The sequence below is a fragment of the Camelus ferus genome, chromosome 11 (genome assembly GCF_009834535.1).
Source record: "Camelus ferus isolate YT-003-E chromosome 11, BCGSAC_Cfer_1.0, whole genome shotgun sequence".
In the NCBI taxonomy this organism is placed as follows: Eukaryota; Metazoa; Chordata; class Mammalia; order Artiodactyla; family Camelidae; genus Camelus; species Camelus ferus.
In genome coordinates, this window is record NC_045706.1 from 23,817,222 (window position 1) to 23,838,652 (window position 21,431).

At 40.6% G+C, this 21,431-nt stretch overlaps 1 protein-coding gene across 1 annotated transcript; it reads right to left on the minus strand.

Annotated features, from left to right (window-relative positions):
• Positions 1–313: 313 nt before the first annotated feature.
• On the minus strand, positions 314–8,988 carry BORCS7 (BLOC-1 related complex subunit 7). The gene is made up of 5 exons (XM_006182979.3): positions 8,793–8,988; positions 3,163–3,225; positions 3,015–3,058; positions 2,028–2,048; positions 314–1,225 (listed from the first exon to the last, which is right to left on the minus strand). Exons 1-5 carry the CDS (start codon positions 8,928–8,930, stop codon positions 1,174–1,176), a joined length of 318 nt encoding a protein of 105 aa, XP_006183041.1. The 5' UTR covers positions 8,931–8,988; the 3' UTR covers positions 314–1,173.
• Positions 8,989–21,431: the final 12,443 nt, after the last annotated feature.

Genomic DNA, 21,431 nt, shown 5'->3' on the forward strand with positions numbered 1-21,431 from the left:
AAGGTAAATTGAGCCTGTTTACATTTACTAATTGTAATAAATGTTTATAGAATGAATGCATAAGTGAATTCCTTCATACCTAATTTGTTTTTACCTTAAGTTAATGTGCATATAAATAATGAGGAATAAATGCAGTCTTATATGATTAGTCAACGTGATGATAAACAATTTGAATTAAACTGAACTTATACTTGCCTTTTTTTTTTTCAGTAAAAACACCATTTTCTTATGTCAGCTTTCTCACAGTACCTTAGTAAATTAAGAACAGAATGGAGTCTCATTTTAAATTCAAACAAAGTGAAGACATTCAGACTTAACAACAGACAGTGGTAATGACATTTATTAAGATAAATTCAATGAACATAGGTAAACGTCTACAAACGTAAGGTTTTCTCCATGACCTACACCACATGACCCTACACCAAAAGCACTTACAGTAACTCAACTGCGTTCTCATTTGGCAATAATGTCATACAAGTGAATTTGCTGATGACTAGCAAAATTACAAAATGAACCCAAGGCCAGTTAATCAAGAGTTACAACAACAAAGAAACTCTAGGAATGAAGGTCAAGGCAGGAGGTTGCAGCTGGACAGATATGATACCATTTGCCAAATTTTCATTTAAGGATTTGCTACAACAACAACAAAAAATAAGTATCTTCTCTTAGTTACTAGAGAAGAATAGAAAACAACAGGTATTACCTTACACCATTCTGTGACCACAAAATTAAAATACCTCCCGACTGTCTGATTAAAAGAAAAAAGTCTTTAAAAGAATAGTAATCATTCTTATATGTTCACAATAGAAGCTCCATGTCTGAATTTAAAACATTACTCTGTATTTGCTTAAGAAACACATTTAGACAATATGGCTTTTGACATATTAAAGTTCTATGGGAAAAACTAAGATATGCTTTAACTTTGCTTTAATATCAAACTAATAGAGCAACTAAAAATTCCAGAAGAACATGGGTTCATCTGATTCAAGAAGTGCTTCCAAAATTCAATCACCTAGCTTCTTTTCATGTGAAACTGTTCATTGTCATAGATCTTTTCTAATTTATCTTCTGGAGAAGAAAATGGAAAATCAAACCCACAGGACAATGGTTAGGTAAGATATTTCCTCCTCAGTGTCAGGCAAAAAAAGTGCTTTTGTCCTCTTACAAGCCATTCTATTTCAACAGATGATTCAACTGGTCCTGTAGATTTGATGACTGCTCAACACTATAAATTAGAATAGAGAAAAAAAGTTTATCTGGAATGAGCACTGATGACAGCTCATTGTCATAGCAACCCTCTATGTAATCATACTTTCTTTTGGCTTTGAATGTAGAGGTTATTGGTGGGGTCAATTCATTGTTGGGTGAAGAGACAAGAGTAATCCTCTACATTCTTTGTATGCAATGGTTTACTGTCCCTGCAAGTCCAATTTCACATGTTCTCTCTAGAAAAAGAGAGAGCTGGATACTGCAAATGAAAATATAGTTGATGCAAAATAAATAAATAAATAAATAAATAAATAAATAAATAAATAAATAACATATCATACAAATTATTTGCACAAAGCATATTATATGCATAGTTCTGTTGAAGCTAAATCAAAATTTATATGGGTCCACTAGGGCCCCAGACATGTTTAAACTATGAAGAAAAGGTTTGTAAAGCAAATCAGTAGTGTAAACAATATTTCAAGGGACAGATTTAATCCACTTAAAAAAAAACAAGGCTGCTTAATGACTTTAGTATGTTTACTCTACTTAATGAATAATACCAATGTGAAAGGTTTTCTATCCCTTAAGGTTGGTTTCTACACCCTATAACTTTTAGAAAGCCTTTACTAGCAGTGAATTGACTTATGGTATGCCTTTGAAATATTCCTTGTATCCCCAATGAGCTATCCTAGAGCACAGGTCAATATAAGGACATATGTCAACCAGAGTTGTATACTGATCCAAGGCCCAGCAGTATAATTTCCCCCACCCTGCTACAGTTGGCCCCCAACTCCTCTACCTTTGGGGTTACTTACTTCTTCTGAATAGCTTCTTGCCTAAATCAGAAAAGGAAAGAGGAAAATAAACATAAGAAAATCAGTGAAGTAGAAGTTATGGCCATATATACATATATCGGCAGAACAAATTTCTAGCTTGTCACATTTTAGATTTCTGTCCATTCTATCCTAAGACTGTGCTACAATATCTGCATGCAGAGTTACTAGAAAGATGGATTCTAAACCTAAAAATGTAATAATACTCTGTAAGAGTGAGAGATGTGGTCCAGCAAACTACACACATGGCTCAAATTCAGTCTGGGTATGTGGAGTCAGACGGTCACATACCTGTTAGGTACACACCCAAAGAATGAACATTTATTTATTTAAATATCAAGAATTAAATTTTCAATCAGATATTCTTAATAGGTACATAAGTATAATATCAACTACATAAAATAAAAAGCAAAATGAAATAAGATGAAAAGCTAATTAAATTATCATTTTTGTCCAAAACTATGGAGAAGGGAATCTCTATATTTCAAAATCTCCCAGATGATTTCACCGTAGCTACAGCTGGGTTACATGTGAGAATGTCAGATACACGTCACAGCTATACGTGATTCCCCAGGGAAGGTACAGACGCTCCAGGAGAGACCCCAGGCACAGACAGCCAGCAGATACTGATTAAGTGCCTACTGGGTGCCAAGCGCTATGCCAGCACAGTCCTGGCATAAGCCCTGTCCTCACGGGATTTGCAGTCTCTCCCTCTGAGGGGCCCTCAAGTTAACAGTGAGGTTCACAAAAGGTGGTCCCTGCTCTGATCGCACCCCCTACCCGAATTTCTTCTGCAGTCTTAGGCATCTCTTCCAGAAGGAACACATCCTTGACCAACCCCACCTTTACTCCCAGCTCCTGCCTCCACAGGGAAATGTACTGAAACACAATGGCCACAAGAAGCAGCCTGCAGGAAATAATTTAATGATTTTGTAGCAAATTAAACAGTCACTGGACGGGCGTACTCACTGATATTGAAGATGTGTTGTTATTATTGCCATTTTTCTTAAACTCTGCATTAAAAACAAAACAAAAAGAGAAATAGAACATTTCACTTCCCTGGAGCCACACAAACTACGTTTATAAAACCCAAATCACAACAGAAATTGTTTCTTACGTCTTCTGAGTGCAAGATGGCATCTTCCTGTAGTACCATGTTTCGAGCTGCCTGACCTAGCAGCTGGAAGATAAAAAGAAAATGGTAATAATCAAAATCTCCCAACTTCCTGTAATCTTCTCTCTTCTGCTATTATACCACCACCCTCCCCCCTCCTCCGACTTTCCCAACCCATACAAATACAAACCCTCTGAATGGAATGGAGTATAATTTCCCATTTGTTCCTGTTGAAAATCCATTTTATGGTCACTATGGCTGTTCGAGCATGGGCTCGACATCTGTTCTGAGGGCGACTGTCTGAGAAATCAAGGGCTCCTGAACTGCTAAGCTTAGTATCAATCAAGTGCTGAGAGGGAAAGTCTGCCACAAAAAAAAAAAAAAAAAAAAAAAAAAAAAAACCCTCTGGCTCCACAAGCCCGGGGAGAACCTAACTTCTGAATCTTTAAAGGCAAATTTGAGACTTGGGGTGGTGTGAGAGGCATGAGAGAGTGGGAGTTGGGACAGGATTTTGAAGGACAGGAGGAATGTAGCTACTTATAAATGGAATGAGAGACAGAGTCGGGGGAAAAAAGGCTTGCGAAGGAGCTTGGACTGAGAGTGGGAAACTAGCTTTCGAAGGATGGCCAGCTGGAGCTGGGGGAGAGAGAAGAACGGAGAAAAGCGGAAGCGGATTTAGTGAGCTCACCCTGAGAACCAGAGAGGCTGAGCTCTAGCTCTGTTTCACTGGGCGGCCTGTGGTCAGGAGACCTGACTCAGCGCTGAGAGGCGAGAAGAGATCAGCGAAGGTTCCTGGCCTGCTGTTGCGCCTAGTCCTGGCAGATGTCAAGCCCAGCCACGGAAAGGGAGCCACTGTTAGGTGCGTCCCACCAACCTTCCCTGTTCCCTTGGGTCTGACAGATTCTGGTGAAAGGGGAACCGACGACTTCAAACCAACCAGGAACACCAGCACTGCGACAGCCTTCAGATTCCTTCCCCCAGAGCAAGTTTTATTTAGTTTTCTTTTTTCCCTTAACTGCACTGGGGATGGAACTTAGGACCTCGTGCACTTCAGGCACGCACTCTACCACTGAGCTCAACCCCCTACCTACTATTTTTAAGTTTGAAAATTAATAAAACTCTATGTGCTTCTAAAGGCAAAACAATAAAATAAGACCTTTCTTCCTGCCTCTTCCCCTCCCTGTTCTCTCTCCCCATGCATAAATATTTTCATTAGTCTGGGGCTTAGCACTCCATTGTTTATCAAACAACGGACATAGGTATATACTCTGCACCCCGCTCCTTACTTAAAGTGTAACCTCCTATGTACACTCTTCCATGCCCTGCCATTTTCACTTAAAAATACACACTGAGACAGCTCTGCAGCAATATATACTGAATCTCCAGGTCGTTCTTTTACAGATGCTGAGCCCTCCACTGGACAGATGTCCCATGAGGTTGTTCAACCAGTGCTCTGCCAAAGACTCTGGGGCTGGTCCCAGTCTTTTACTATTACAAGTGGTGCTACAAAAATACCTTACAAATCTTTGTATTTTTTTTTTTTTTTTTGCCAGCATTTCTTTGGGAGAGACTCAGAATCTTGATTGTGATTGCTGGATCAGAGGATTTTCATTTTGCTACGTATTGCCAAATTTCCTTCCATTAAGGTTATACTATTTTGCGTTCCCACCCTGTATGAGAGTTCCTGTTCCCTCCTTGTGGCCACTTTTAGATGGCCAACTCCAAACTCCAGTTGGTAGGGGATGGTGACTGTCAAACTGATGACGGAAAGAAAGGGTTCTAATAGAATCTTCCTCATTCATTCAACAAATATTTAAGTGCTTTCGATATGCCAGTAAGAGACACAGCCCTGGTCTCAGAATACAGGGCTCAGAATCTGTAATTAGAAAGAGGACAAAGGCACTGCAGTACCTTGTGGTAAGTGCTGACAGGGAAGTGCTGAATGCCCTGGAAGCTGAGGGGCAGGGGTGTCTAACTTATACAGGGTAGATGCTCAGGGAAGGCTTCCTGAAAGAAGTGACCTCTAAGCTGAGACCAAAGGCTGGTGTTCAGAATTTTGAAGTGTAATTTTACAAAAAAGTGCCGTGATGAGATTTACTGTTTTAGAAGTGTGGTAAGCAGAATGGTCTAGATGGAGGACTAAAAGCAGGCGGATCGATTAGGAGAACACTGCAGTACTGTAGCCAAGCAACAGGAGTGACCTAAACCATAGCAGTGGCAGTAAAAGAAAAAGGGCAGCGGGGGTGGGTGGAAAGGAGAGTTGAGAGGCATTCAGAAGATAAACTTGATGGAACTTTGGAACTTGTGACTGCCTGGAATGCAAGGGCCGTCGTAATGTGGGGCCAAGGCCTCTTCTTTGGTGACAGATGTATTCACTGGCGTTGTGCATCATTTTTTTTATATCAACCAACCACACACATATCATCTAAGATGTCCAGTTTCGGTTCCTTAAAAATGGAGTAACATCTTGAATACACCTGTAAAATGATCTGAATGCTGAGTCTGTTTAGATTTCCCTGCCAGGCTTTTCCCACTGTCTTACTTATAATTAGCTTAATATCAGTTTTTCTTAGTACTTATCTTCAACAGTTACTTCTGATTTTCAACATAGTTTTCCCAGCAACAGCAACCCTTTTTTTTCTGCGCTCATCTTTCATCCTTTTCCGTATTGTTTCATGAAACAATGCAGTTGCAATATCAAGCACAAGTGCCTTACCCAGGTTTAGGAAAAAAACACAACGAACCCTTACCAAGCACACAGTTCAGCTGGAGGAGCAGCAGCGCAGGCACGCGTGAGAGGAAAGTATTAGCCACAAGCATTCAGTGTGCCGTGGACGCAAGTTCGTATGATTTCTGCACTTTGTGCTCCGGCCATACTGGCCTCCCTGCATACCTTACACACATTCCTATCTCAAGGCCTTTGCATTTGCCACACCCTTGACTTGGAATCCTCTGCCTCCAGATGTCCATATGGCTTGCTCCCTCACTTCATTCAAGTGTCTGCTCAAACGTCACCTCCTCAGAGAGCCCTTCCCTGACCACCCTATTTGGGGTACTCTCTCTTCCCGGCTTTATTCTTCTTCATAGCATTTACTACCACCTGATTTTTTGTGTGCTTCATTTGTCTGTCTGTCTCTTCACTAAAATGGAAGCTTTCTAAGTACAGGGACTTAGTTTTGTTTACCACCCTCCCCTTTGTACCTAGAACAGTTCCTGGCACACAGCAGACACTCAATAAATATTCGTTACGCAGATGGTCCAGAATGAGTGTTTTACACATGGGGATTGTCAGTTACTCAAACAAAATAGCTATGTGGAAACTGCTGACAAAAGAAGCAATGCTCTAGGGGCTAAGAAGGGTTGAAAATCAGTAAGAAGCTCCATTAACCTCATAGCTTAGTAAAGGAGATGACAAAAATCCATAGGTAATTTAGAAAAATGCAATGTGGTATGTGATAAGTGCCATATAAGAGATCCAGTAAAAAGACAAAGCTCACATTTGAGAAATGTGTCAACTCTATCCCAGAAAGTTGGAATGGTTTCGGCTTAACTCAATCCACACCACTTACTGAGCACCCTATCTAAATCTGCTACAGAAAAAGCCTATGTGAAAAATAAACCAGGAGGAGGAACAGGAAGGAGCAAGCCACATTAGGGCAGTCAGTGATGGCACTGTGGCTTTTTGGCCACTTAATCCAGCCAGTGGCCATGAGAAATGGCATCGAAGAGTGTGGGCCTAGAACTGGTCTTCCTAGGTTTCAATCCTAACTCTACCCCACCAAGCTACGGTGTGACCTTGGACAAGTGAAATTCTTCTCTATAAGAAAAGTACCTCCATTATTAGTGATAGTAAAGACTTAATGAATTAAACTACATAAAACATAGCAGTGTCCAGCACATAGTAGATGCTCAGTTAATTTATTATGATGATTATGGATGTTCAACACACACGGGTAGTTAACTACAAACACCATTATTTTCTGAAATTTGCATATTTATACCTTATTTTTCCCCAAAAAGATTCATGGCAATCTATCCAAAACTACTACATAGGTACACATACACACACACACACATATTTTAAAAAAAAAACAGAAAAAGAATCTAAGACTCATGAAAAGGAGAAGGAAGTAGGTATGTTTACCACTAAAACTGACATAGAAACTTCTGTGCAACCAAGGCAAAAAGTGAAAAGCATTAAGTTGCATAATGCTTATTTGGTAAAAGGCAACATAACAATTCTTCAAAAGAGATAAATTTTCCTCTGACACTGAATCCTAAAATGAGTATACCATGTGGGCACCTCGTACAAAGCACATTTGGGATTGCCAGATCAGTGACTTCAACAATAGTATCATGGTAAATGCAAATACTTTCTTCATATAGTTGTTTCTTGTAGCCACTATCAATAAAAGCTAAGGACATAACATGAAAGCTCATTTTGTAAAGACAATTCTACTGGACCCTAAAGTAATATGAATAAAGCTGCTATGAACATTCCTATACAAGTCTAAAGACTTGTGGACATACTATGTTTGCTACTACAACTACACAACTTAATGAAATAATGTAGAAACTGATGAAATATGAGTAAAAATAAAGAGTGGGAGAGAGAGAGAGTTGTTATTCTTATGAAAACTAAGTTGAAAATCAAAGATACTTGTTGAAAATGAGTAGCTAAGATACACTGCTATTGAGTTAATTATGAGTAAGAAAATAGCCTACAGGGGAAAGTCACAGAAATCTAAAGACTGTACCTAGATTGTTTTACAAGTGTAGTCAAGACGTTTCCCACTTTAAAGAAACTAAACCTGGACATCTTAGATGATATGTTATGTGCATGGTTGGTTTATGTAACAAAATGATGGACACGTCTTCCTTTCTCCTGAGTGAAAACATAAGCATTGAATGGCTGGGTCATTAGACCCATTTTGTTTGTCCAGTCACCTGTCAATGGGCATTTGGGTTGTTTCCAGTTTGGTGCTATTATGGATGAAACGTGCTATGAACTTGTACAAGTCTTTGGTGGGCATATATTTTCATTTCATCTAGGTGAAAAGCTTGCTAGTGTGAAAAGCCATCAAATAATTTCATTCATAGAACCAGTCAGAGAATGATAGGGGGAAATCAGGGCAAAGGAGAAAGCTAGTCTAAAAAACAAGAGATCAAGAATGTGGCCAGAAAGACAAGTCATCAAATAATAAATCCTGGACAGATAATGCAGAGAAGTGTGGGAGGAATCTGGGACATTGAGGGCAAAACCACGCAGAATTTAGGGGCTGAAAGGGACATATCTTCAGTAGAGACAACCCTGAGAAACAAATGAGGAATTCGTTTGGACCACTATCTCACCTGTTGTCTGCGGCAATCTCTGCTTTAAGTCACAGATTCCCATTATTTCGTTTCTTCCCCATCCCACTCCCTCGTAGGACCTCGTAGCTCGTAGGACCGCTACTCCTACCTACAGAAACTACACATCCCAGAATGCAACACCGTCCTCCGTGAACAAGCTCTCCTCTCGGTCATCAACTCATGGACTACAATTCCCAGGATGCAACGCGACCCCCTTCCCACCGCAAGAAAGACAGGAGAGTGCCGGGATATTAGGCCCGGAGAGTCCACTCCCAGCTCACCTCGGAGCTCCGGGAGCCCTTCAGCACCTGCTTGGTGAGCGCGATTACGTCAGTACCACAGGTGTTCACCTTCTCCGTGAGAAGCCCCTTCACGGACTGACCGAATCGCGCTTGCGAATCTGGGGTTCCAGCCGCCATCACTGCAACCAGTGAACACGTCCCCACGGGCGACGGCGAGTCGTCGGGGCCAAAAGAGCTGCAAAGCGAGGGTGGGGAGAAGACGGTGTCTTTTTTCCTACCGTGGGAAAAGAAAGGAACGCATGCGCCTAGCAGAGGTTACGCTTTGCTAACTTTAAATTCATTTAAAATACTCAGTTGATATCCTGAAGAAGACAGGGCCCAGGCAAATATCCCTGGAAGGGATAGAGGACAATTTCAGTAAACTCATGGTTTAAAATCAGAAAGCCTGGATTACAGTCCCAATTCTGCCGTTTAGTTGTGTGACGGAAAATTATTCAACCTCTGCATCTTGTGTTCCTCATCTGTAAAATAGAATGAATAATGTTAAAGTCTCCAGAGGGTTATGAGAATGAATTCAGATCATTCAATTCAATTTTAACAAACATTTCACGAACGAGATACCAAACACTGTACTGCGCTGAGGACAGAGAAAATAATGAGATGCAGTCCTTGTCTGTAATGAACTCCCAGGCTGGGGAGGCATGTAAACAAATTGAAGAACCAGGAAGAACAACCCAACAGAAAAGCTGGCAAAGTCCACAAACAGGCAATTAAAAAAATAAATAAAATAGCCAATAGATATGAAAAATGCTCAACGTCTCTAATAATTTTTAATGATAAATGACCTCGTTGTTCTATCAAAATCAAACTGATTATCACCTTGAAAAGAATTAACATCTAAAGCGTTTCATGTCGGTCTTTTTCTATTTTAGCTAATGCACAGGAGAGATGAGAATGGTAAATTGGCAAATTTTGTGTAAAATCACCTAAACGCAGTATCAACATTATTTTCATTTCCAAGTGTCTTGGACTTCATATGTCTCTGATTCTTTAATTTAATTCTTGTTCTTAATCAGCTTTATTGAGGTGTAATTTATGTTCAATAACTACATTCTTTTAAAGTGTACAGTTTGATAGATGTGACAGATGCATACACCTGTAAATCACCACAACTATTAAGATGCAGAACATTTTCATCACCCCCACGAGTTTGGAAGTGCTCCTTTGTAGCCCATCACAACAACTGATCAGATCAGGCAACGACTGATCTGCTTTCTAGCACTATAGTTTAATTTGCATTTCTAGAATTTTATATAAATGGGATCATACAGGAAGTACTTTTTTTGGCCGGGCTTCTTTCTCTCAGCACAACAATTTTGAGAGTCATTCACTTAGTTGTGTGTATCGCTAGTCTGTTCTTTTTATTGCTGAGAAGGATGTCCATTGTAAGGCTGTATCTCATTTTGTTTATCCACTCACCCGTTGATGGACATTTGGGTTGTTTCCATTTGGGGGCTATTATGAATTAAGCTGCTATGAACATTCATATATAAGTCTTTATGTGAGTTGTTTTCATTTATCTTGAGTAATATCTAGGAGGAGAGTGGCTGGGCCGTATGGTAAGTTTAACTTTTGAAGAAACTGCCAAACTATCAAAGTTGTTTACCATTTTGCATTCCCAGTGTAGGAGTCTCCATAAACGACACACGCATAAACTTAGGAAAAGATTGATTGTTCTAGAGCCATGGTAACAAGTAGTCATATGTGGTAGATAGACTAGCCAGTGACAGCTGGCTTCCATAACACTATCTCCTTGTGTTCATGCCCTTGTGTGATTCCCCTCTCTTACTTGTGGGCAGGACATGTGACTTGCTTCTAAACCAATAGTATATGCATAAGTGATGGGAGATATGTGATTACATGTACATGATTATGTGATTCTATTACATAAGATTGTAAGGCTCATCTTGCTGGAGTCTCTCCCTTTCTGGTCTTGAGGAAGCAAGTGGCCATGTTGGAGAAGTCCATGTGGCAAGGAACTGCAAGCATCATCTAGTCCCTGAGGGCTGAGCTCCAGCTGACAGCCAGCAAAAAAAATGAGGCTCTCAGTCAAACAACCAAAAGGAACTGAGTGCTACTAATAACTAGGCAAGTGGGGAAGCAGATCTTACCCATGTTGAGCCTCCAGATGAGAACCTGGCCCTGGCACACACCTTGATTTCACCCTTCTGAAACACTAAGTATATGGCCCAGAAAAGCCATTCTTGGATTCCTGGCCCACAAAAACAATAAAATAATAAATGTGTGTTGTTTAAGCCACTAAGCTTATGATACTGTTGTTACACAGCAATAGAAAACTGATATACCACCAGAACTTGTTTGAAATCTGTTCAGTTAATGACAGCTCACCTCAGTAAATCCCTTTTGCAAATCAAGCACTCAGGGTGTCCCGCACTTTTGAAAGTTACTCATTCAAGGACAGATTCATGCCAAGAATCACCCCTCAGAGTGCCAATCAATCAAGTAATAGCCTCCCTCCAAGTAATGTCCTTCTACAGATGATATCGACCCTCTTGGGTCTGTCTGTCAATCCCTGAAGTCCATGCTTCTCAAAAACTCTAATATGATCAGGTCTACTGTGCCTAGAGAGACTGCCTGCTCTCCTTCATTATAATAAACAACAAATTCAGTTTAATCTCTATTTTATATAGTGAGTTGTATTCTTACCATTGACAGCTCTAGAGATTCCACCAAAATCATTTTGAAGACCTTTACTTGGCAACATTCCAGGGACCTCAGACCAACACATGCACTCACTGGACCCCTTGTGCCCAAGCTCTGCCCTTTGATCACCTATCACAAGAGTGGATCTCAACAAGAATTTGAATTCTAACTAGTTTCATTGAGCTCATGTTGCTGAATTTAGTTTGTTATCCAACAATATGTAACCAAATAGATCTTTGTATAAGGTCATTGGGCTCAGGTCTTTGCATAAGGCAATTAGGTCTGGATCTTTGGATTAAGTCCTTAGATCTTTGGGTTTGGAGATGCACAATTTAGTTCTTAATTCTAGGCCTTTGCATAATGTTATAAGACCTTATTTTTTGGTGGTATATTGTTTAAGAAATATTTTTGTCATTAACATGATTATTCTGCTGCTTCCCTTGCTTTTACTCTTGTTTGTCTCTACATACAGTTATGTTTTGAGGGTTTTTCCTTTTTCCAGGGTTATCTTGTTTTATTGAATGTGTAAGGATTATATAGGAAGGGGATCAAGTCATAGGCAGATAGTCTCCAACCCAATCCAGGCTGGCCCTTGCAAGTTAATGGTTGAGGTCTGTTAGACTGGAGACTGGCTAATGTTACTGCATTTAGTGAACCATCCTTACATTTCAGAATAAGTCCCACTTGATCATGGTGTATAATCCTTTTAAGATGCAGCTGAATTCTGTCAGCTACAATTCTGTTGGGATTTTTTGCATTAACATTCACAAGGGATATTGGTCTGTAGCTTTATTCTCTTGTAGTGTCCTTATCTGGGTTTGATAGAAGGGTAATACTGGCCTCACAGAATGAGTTCCGAAGTATTCCCTCCTCTTCAACCTTTTGGAGAACTTTGAGAAGGATTCATGTTAGTTCCTTAAATGTTTGGTAGAATTCTCCAGGGAAGCCATCAGGCCCAGGGCTTTTTTTCTCCTGGGGGATTTTTGATTACTGATTCAATCTCCTTATTAGTTATAGGACTAGTTCGATTTTTCTATTTCTTCATAATTTAATCTTGGTAGATTTTGTGGTTCTAGGTTCCAGTTCATCTGGTTACCCAATTTGTTGGGATCCAATTGTTTACAGTATTCCAATCCTTTTTATTTCTGTAGAACTGGTGTTAACGTCTCCACTTTCATTTCTGACTTTGGTAGTGTGTGTCTTTACAGCTTTGTCCCCACCTCTTTCTGTTGTTGATATCACAAAATTCATCTTTATACATTGTGTGCCCAAGAATATAAGCTAATGGTTTTTAAAAATGCATTAGTCTCAAATTGTGTAGAAAACAAGATTTGGAGTGAGAAACCAAATTATAGTAATACTAGCTTTTACAGTAATTTTTTCTTTAAATTAGTTTCTTAAATCATGTAGAAAAGTATAGTTACAAACTATTGTTACGTTAACACTAGCTTTTATAATTGCCCATGTATTTACCTTTACTGTGATACTTATTTCTCTGTGTGGCTTCAAGTTACTGTCTGGTGCCCTTTCACTTCACAGGACTCCCTTGAGCATTTCCTACAGGACAGGTCTGATGGTCACAGACTTCCTCAGCTTTTGTTCATCTGGGAAAGTCTTGATTTCTCCCTCACTCTTGAAGGACGGTTTTGCAGGACATAGGATTCTCATTTGACAGTTTTTTTTTTCTCTTTTAGCACTTTGATTATTTTGGCTCACTGTCTTATGGCCATTAAAGTTTCCAAGAGAAATTCTGATAATCTTATTGAGGACTCCTTGTATGTGATGATCCATTTCTCCCTGCACTTTCAAAATTCTCTTTCTTTGTCTTTTGAAAGTTTGATTATAACATGTCTTGGGTGGGTCTCTGAGTTCTTCTTACTTGGAGTTTATTGAACTCCAGATGTTTATATTCATGTATTTCATTAAATTTTGGGAGTTTTCAGTCATCATTTCTTCAAATATTCTCTCTGCCCTTTTCTCCCTCTCTCTCTCTCTCTCTCTCTCCTCCTGGGACATCCACCATGCATGTGTTGGTCTGCTTAGTTTCTTATACTGTTTGCTTTTCTTATATCTTTTTTTTTCTTTTCTTCAGACTCAGTAATTTCCATTGTCCTATCTTCAAGTTCACTGAGTCTTTTGTCTGTTTAAATCTCCTTTGACTCTCTAATGAAATTTTCATTTCAATTATTGTACTTTTCAGCTCCACAATTTCTTTTTGGTTCTTTGGTTTTCTATCTCTTTATTGATATTTCCATTTTGTTCACACATTGTTTCTTGACTTTTTCCATCTCTTCCTTTAGTCCTTTGGGCATCTTTAATTTAAGACAGTTACTTTGAAGCCTTTGTCTAGTAGGTCAGCCATTAGGTCTTTTTCAGGAAAGATTTCTGATTTATTTTATTCCTTTGAACGGGTCATACTTTCCCAATTCTTTCATATGGCTTGTGATTTTTTTTTTTTTAATGAATACTGGACTTTTGAATTTACTGATGTAGTAACTCTGGAAATCAGATTTTTCCCTTCTCCAGGGTTTGCTTATTGTGATTATTGTTTGTTTTTGTTTTTAACTTGTAGATTGTCTCTTTGCTGAGGATCAGCCTGAGGTGTAAATTTAAGGCCTTCCCACGTCTTTTCTGAGTTTTTCCCTGGCCATGCACAGTCACTTTATAATTTTCTCCATATATGCAGTTAAATGTCTTCGAATGTCACAGTCTTTAATGCCTGGCTTGACACAGGGTGAAAAATGAAAGATGATGGGGGTGGGCTGGGGTGGGGGAAGTGTGAAAAGGGCTCTGGGCTTTTAAATCCCCTGGAGGTCACTTCAGCCAGGAGGGAAGGGGCTGTGTGACAGGGTCGGGAGGCACAGCAGCAATGGCTGCCCACATCCCTGTCTGCACTCTGTGACCAGAGGCAGCAGTCGGTCAGAGCAGAGATCCCCATTTGGAGGACAGGGTCCTTTTTGCCCACCTTAGCTCCCAGAAGCTGTGGGCAGCTGTTCCAGGAACACATGCACAATTGCCTGCCAGGGGGCTTGGGCTGGGGGCTGGGGGGGCTCCTACTGTGGTAAGAGCCGGAACTGACTGAAATTCACCACAGTTTACCATCTAAGCCTTCCCCTGGAAGTCACACACCTTCAGAGTTCCAAAATAGTTAAATCCGACAGATTCCACCAATGCAGCTGTTGTCTAGGTGGAGAGAAATCCCTGGTGCTTCGTAGATGGCCGTCTTCCCAGAATCCTCTCCCCAACTTAGTTTCTCTTTCTAATTGAAGTATAGTCGATTTACAGTGTTTCAGGTGTACAACAGAGTGATTCAAAGTGATTATACATATCTATTCTCTTTCAGATTCTTATCCATTATAGTTTATTATAAGATATTGCATTAGTTCCCTGTGCTATGTAGTAGGTCCTTCTTGTTTATCTATTTTATATATAGAAGAATATACCTGTTAATCCCAAACTTCTAATTTATCCCCCACCTCCCAACCTTTCCCTATTGGTAACCATACGTTTGTTTTCTGTCTGTCTTTGTAAAAGGTTACTTTGTATCATTTCTTTAGATTCCACGTATTAGTCATATCATATGATATTTGTCTTTGTCTGACTTACTTCACTTAGTATGACGATCTCTATGTCCATCAATGTTGCTACAAATGGCGTTAATTCATTCTCCCATTTTTTTTTAATTTAAATATTTTGGGGGTGTTAATTAGGTTTTTATTTATTTATTTTTAATGGAGCTACTGGGGATTGAATCCAGGACCTTGTGCATGCTAGGCACATACTCTACCACTGCGCTATTCCCCCACCCCACATTTAGTTTGATAAATACTCACTCATCAGACCTTAACTGGGTGCTTTCTTTCTCCCTAGCCATAATGGACATAGTGAAGGGCTTTAAACATGTGGGAGATACCACCTCTTACTGTAAGAGCACTGTCTCATAAGGCAGTATCTCAGTCATCTACTACTGCCTAACAAACCACCCCAAACTCAGTGGCTTAAAATAACCATTTTATTGGTCATGGTGCTGCAGCTCAGGGATTTATCACGGGTGGCTTATCTCTGCTCCATTGACGTTTGTTGAGCTCACTCATGTGGCTGTGTTCACCTGGTTGGGAAAGGGAAGAGGTGGCCTCACTCACGTGTCTGTGGCCTTGCTGCTGGCTGTCACCAGGAGTGCCACGGTTCTCTCCCCTGTGTCCTCTCTTGCCACATGGTCGCTCATCCTCAGGTCCTGTCTCTCTGCATGACCTTCTCTCCAGGAGGATAGGCTGAGCTTCTTTACCTGGTATGTGGTTTCCCAGAGAGAGTGGGCCTAGGCCCAGACTGGCAGGGAAGTCACTCGTGAAGATTCTGTGGATCAGAACAAGTCACAGGGCAGCTCAGTTTCAAGTAGAGAGGAAATAGACTCTACCTCTTGATGGGAGGAGCAGTCCTATGCCTGCAGGTTTAGGAGGAGTTGTGGGTACCTGCCTTTGAAGAAAACCAACTCAGGAGTCTAAACAGTTACCTTAATCAATATAGATGAAAACAGGTGAACTATAATGAAGTTCAAGTTGAATGTGAGATGTCCAGCACACCCCACTTCTCCCCTGTTAGAACATGTGCTCCACGAGGGCAGGGATTTTTATGTTTGGTTCATTGCTTTATTCCCAGGCCTGAGAGCAGTGAGTGCCTGGCTTTGTGATGGAGGCTCAGTGAGTATCTGTTGAAGGAAGGACCGTGGAGATGGTGAAAGCAGTGGTGGAGGAATTGGTGTAGGACAGCTTCAGCAGAGAGGGCTTCAGAGACAGCGTGAATCTGGAGTCAAGTCTTGAAAAAGAGTGATAAACATGTGTCGGTGTCTTAGAGATGGGGAGACCACAGTTACTCACTCTTTAACAAACATTAATTGAGTGCCTGCCTATGCCAGATGTGAGAAAGAGGGAAAAGCCCGTCACTTGAGGAAGGGGATCCAACATCTCCTTGTATGGCATAGAGAAGAGAGGGGTCTTCCTGGGATGGGAGTAGAAGGCTTCAGCATGAGTGGGCTCAGATGGGTCTGAGAAAGGAGAGTGTGACTGAAGCATGACTGAAGCTGGGCTGAAGACACCACTAAAGAATGATGGATGGGGGGTGAGTGAGAAGGTTGGAGAGCTTGAAAATACCAACCTGCAGGATGTATTTACTAGATAAGTGATGGGGATCGCCTCCTCTAAGTCCTGAAAGTGTTAATCACGTGATCAAAACTCAGTTTGAGAGAGTTTCTGATGATTTGGTGAAAAGAATTTTATATCAGTGATCAGGAGTGTGTCAATGGAAGGTCATTCATTATTAGGACAGGTGAATTAATTGACAGTGATTATTCACCTTACTATAGTTACATAGCTTTAGGAATTTACAAAGGTTATTGCCATATCCATGCCAGGGAGAAAAGCAAAAATACAAAATTATTAGTATGCAGTAGTATCTTCTTTTCCCCCCTCTGTCTGCCTCGGGGCAGGGATCTCTGCCCTTATCTGTGCTGAGTGAACCAGAAGAGGGGCAGATAAAGGAGTTAGAGGAGCATTTTTTCTCTGAGGAACAAAGGCTGACAGAGAGAGGACAAGGCAGGTTAGCTGGGGTGGAACTGGGGGAAGGCATCCCTGGCTCAATCCTCGAGAGGTGGGACTGCAGGGGATGGTGATGTGGGAAGGGCGTTTATAGTCCTGGTGCCCTGAGTTGTTAGGCCTCGTAAGAAGCCTCCTAGAAGGAATTGCTAGGATTTGTTTGGTGATTGTTTTAAGTTTCTTGTTTTGTTTTGCAGGGACAAGTTCTTTCTTGACAGTGTTGTTAATCGCTGTGCTAAAACTGGCGTCAAGATGGCCCAGTCTGTTGTGAACGTTAGCTTCTTTGGTTCAACATTAGGTAAATAGGAGTAATTTTCAAGTCCCCCTTCTCTGAGTAACTTCTGTCCATGTAGACAAGTAAACCACTGGCAACATGTCAGGATGAGAAGGGGAAACTTCCGTTATCTTCTTGGTCATCTTGAATAGCTCCTGAAGAAAATTACTCACCATTCAGTAAGTAACTTTAGATAACATCTTATCTAAAAATTTAGCTGTGGTCTTCCATTTTCTTCCCTCTTTTTCTGAGGCTACCTTAGCAATTTTTTTTTTTTAATTGAGGCTTGCCTGGTATATGTCAGGGAAGAAAAAAATACGTGGATTCTTAGTTGAAGTGAGTTGTGACTAAGTACACTAAGAAGATGAAATGCTAAAGATACTTCGGGGTTTTGTTTAATATCCTCTTCGTTCATTTGTTAAACTCTGGGGTTCCTGGTTCACTGAAGGCAATTAGTGATGGTGTGAAGAGTGTCATTTAAAATGACAGTCGTGACAGTCCCTTACATTTCATGTCCATTGAGCTTTCAAGTAGACGGGGCACAAGGCCAGTCAGGGAGGTGAGGAGAGAACAAGTCCAACTCCCAGTCTAGAACACTCCACACCGACCGTTTATACTGGGGTTTATAATGCAGAGGAACAATCTTTAGTGTAATCTCGCTCCTCTTCCTAGCCCTTCCCCCTCTTTGATCTGTGAGGCGTGAGGGGGTGTCTCCATCCCTTCCTTAATGTGCAGAGCCTTGAATGGTTATTTGAGGGTGTGGAGCTTTAAAGTTCTTTGCAGAAATGTACCTTCTTCTTTCTTGTACCTCATCCTCCAGCCAAATGGACAACTTGCATTATTGTTGGAGAGTAAGACCAGATCGCCCTTTTCAAGACTGAGGTCTGTCAGGAAAGAAGAAAACTCTCCTCTACCCTTCTACGTTCTTCTGGCTGGTCTAAGAACTAAACTGACACTGAGGTGGGAAGCCCCATAAAAAAGGCTGGCAGGACCCCCAGGCAGGGCCACTACTCTCCTGCCAGCACCATCAGGTTCCCTGGCCCAGCGATTCTATCCCACTTTTTGCCTCTGAAATGGCTTACTTCTAGGAAAGTGGAACTTACTCCTAAAATTCTATTGGTTCCCTGAGCTAACTCCTGATTGGTCCATTTGTAGTACTGTATTTGCACGGAGGTCACTCCTGATTGGTTCTCTCACTCCTGATTGGTCCATTTCCCTCACTCCTGATTGGTTATTTCTCTCTTGATCGGTCCATTTCTACAAAGCTTGTTCCTAATTAGTCAACGTTTGTTATACCTTATTTGCATATGATGTTGCAAAGTGTAAACTGGCAGCTGTGTAAACCTACAGATGGGGTCCAGAGCTTGGAGTGTTAACTCTTCTGGGCCCGCTGCTGTAATAAACCTGAGTTCTCCAACTCTCCGAGTGCTGCATGGTCTCTTGCCCAGATTCAGGTTGCTGTCACAACTGAGCTGTAACACCGAGCTGTAACACTGAGCTGTAACACACTTTTCTGCAACAACATGAGATAGATTAACAGGAGAAAATCAAATTTAACCTCATACATACGGGAATCCACACACTTGAGAGGGTCAGAGACAGAAAGGTAAAAGGAGGTATATGTGCCACCCTGAACTAAGGAACAGGATAGAGCCTGGGGCTTCCAAGGACGGGAGGGTCATTCAGAAGACAAGCAGAGCAGAGGTTTGGTAATTAGATGTTTGTTCTGCCATGGGGATGGGACCACTTAGACAAATTTTATTTCTGGTAATTACCTTTTCTGGGAAAAATCCCCAATTTAAATTCTTCTAGGTAGTTAAGAAAATGGCAGGTGTTTCTCTGGAAACTGCAGGGTCTCTGTTGCCTTCAGGTCAAACCAAGCCTCATGCAAAAGAAGCCCATTTGGCGGAGGCTGTTCTGAACCTCTTCAGAACCTGTTTTTTTATTTTGCATTGTGAGCCCAGGAAACTTTAATTTTGAAAGAATGTGTCTTTTTTCTTTACTTTGTCTCCCTCATGAAATCATTTCTAGCTAAACTGAATGGAAATAATTAATGGAAGAAAATAAAACTTACATTAAAATGGATTTTTGTTTTTATAAATTCTTTTGGATTACTTCTTCACTTCCTTTTTAAATTGTGGTATATGATCTCAGGATTTGAACTGTGACATCTAATTTTCTCCATTATGCTGATCTCCCACTTTTTTGTACTTGTTTTGCTCAACTCTTAGAATTTTGATTATGTTATCTCTTGAATTCCATTATGTAATAAAGCCATGCTAACTTGAAATCGTTGGAGTAGTGGGAAGGCCAGTCTAATTTAGATTAAAATCTTAAATACAGTATGTTTCAAGGAATGTTGTATTATCACTTTTGTCTATATACATGCATTAAAAACTTAAGTAATGTTACTTAGCATGCTTTGTAAGGAATGTGCAATTACCTGAGCCTTTGTTTTGGATGTAAATGGATACTTCTAAGTACCTGAGGCTACTCTGAAGGAATTCTTAATAGTTGAGCCAGTCACCCTTAAAGTCTTGGTTATACTCTTATTTAGTGAACATTTTATTTTTTTTCTCATAGATAGGGTAAAGTACATTTAGCTCAGCTACATGAACTATTACATTATTAATAAGCAGAGTGGAGCTACTAGGACTTTTTTAAGAGAAACTCTACGATGCCCTCCATGTACCTGTGCATTTACATGGCCATTATACCTGCCATATACATACTGCTGTATGTACATCTGTAATCCCTGAGCAGAGCACGTATTTGTGGACAATAGAGGAAATGATTTTCGGGTGTAAACTAGACTAAGCTTTCTGAGGGCAGGAATCGTGTCCCTTGGCATTCCTCCTCCAAACTAAACATATTTGCCAAAGGCTTTGCTCTGGTACCCACTTTGGTGGAGGGGGGAGTCTTTATGAGGAGCAGCTCCAATTCCTTTCTGCCTTTCTGTTTGGGTGCTGTTGAATGGGGGGGAGTATGTGTCAGGGGGAGTGTGTGTCCAGGGGAAGGCAGGGAGGTTGGGCTGCGCACTGTCTACCTCCTTGTGAGTGGGAGTGTGATTCCTTGCCTGCCCCTGATCCTCTGGACTCGCCACATCATAACTACAGTAGTTAATAGCAAGGGCTTTGGTATCAGCCCTGAATTTGAACCTCAGTGCTGTCTTTTGCCAGCTGTGGGATCTATCTTTAACAGACCTAGTTAATCTCTCCAAACTTCAGTTTCCTGACCAAGAAAATGAGGATCATAATTACATCCTCACCAGATACATGTAGTCTAGGAAGGACTTTTCATTTGTTTGTTAGGGGTGAGGTAGCTAAGTTTACTTATTTATTTTTCAGAGAAGGTACTGGGGATTGAACCTAGGACCTTGTGCATGCCAAGCACATGCCCTACCACTTGAGCTATACCCTCCCCCCAAGGAAGGACTTCTGATAGTGGCAAACAGATGATTCTTGCCCTACAAATGGGTGGATCAGTTTATCTTCTACCTCGTACAACCAGCCTTTCTGAAAAAGACCTTTTCAACCAAAATTACATTTGGCCCTCTGCAACCACAGGATCAGCAGCTGTGGATGTAATCAACCTCAGATAGAAAATATTCATGGAAAACAAATTCCAGAAAGTTCCAAAAAGCAAAACTTGAATTTGCCTTAGGCCAGCAACTATTTATATGCATTCACATTGTATTAGGTATTATAAGTAATCAAGAGCTATTTTAAAGTATAGAGGAGGATAACATGTAGGTTCTATGCAAATACTATGCCATTTTATGTAAAGGACTTGAGAATCCACAGATTTTGATTCCCATGGGGGTCCTGGAACCAATACCCCATGGATACTTGAGGATTATTTTTTAAATTTTGAAATGGTAGCCTTATTTTTTACAAATTAATTAAAATGTAAATATTTGAGGGGGAGGGTATAGCTCAGTGGTAGAGCTCATGCTCAGCATGCACAAGGTCTTGGGTTCAATCCCCAGTACCTCTATTAAAACAAACAACCAAATAACCTAATTACTCCCCCCAGAAAATGTAAATATTTTAATAAACTAAGATTTTTCAGCAATCAGATGATAGGTGTATG

Bases quoted from the DNA above. Each gene is read 5' to 3' on its own strand.
- BORCS7 (XM_006182979.3), bottom strand. From the start codon at position 8,930: ATGGCGGCTGGAACCCCAGATTCGCAAGCGCGATTCGGTCAGTCCGTG. The intron at 3,226-8,792 runs GTGAGCTGGGAG...TTTATCTTCCAG, and splicing joins AGGGCTCCCGGAGCTCCGAG to CTGCTAGGTCAGGCAGCTCG. The intron at 2,049-3,014 runs GTGAGTACGCCC...TTTCTGATTTAG, and splicing joins ACAACACATCTTCAATATCA to GCAAGAAGCTATTCAGAAGA.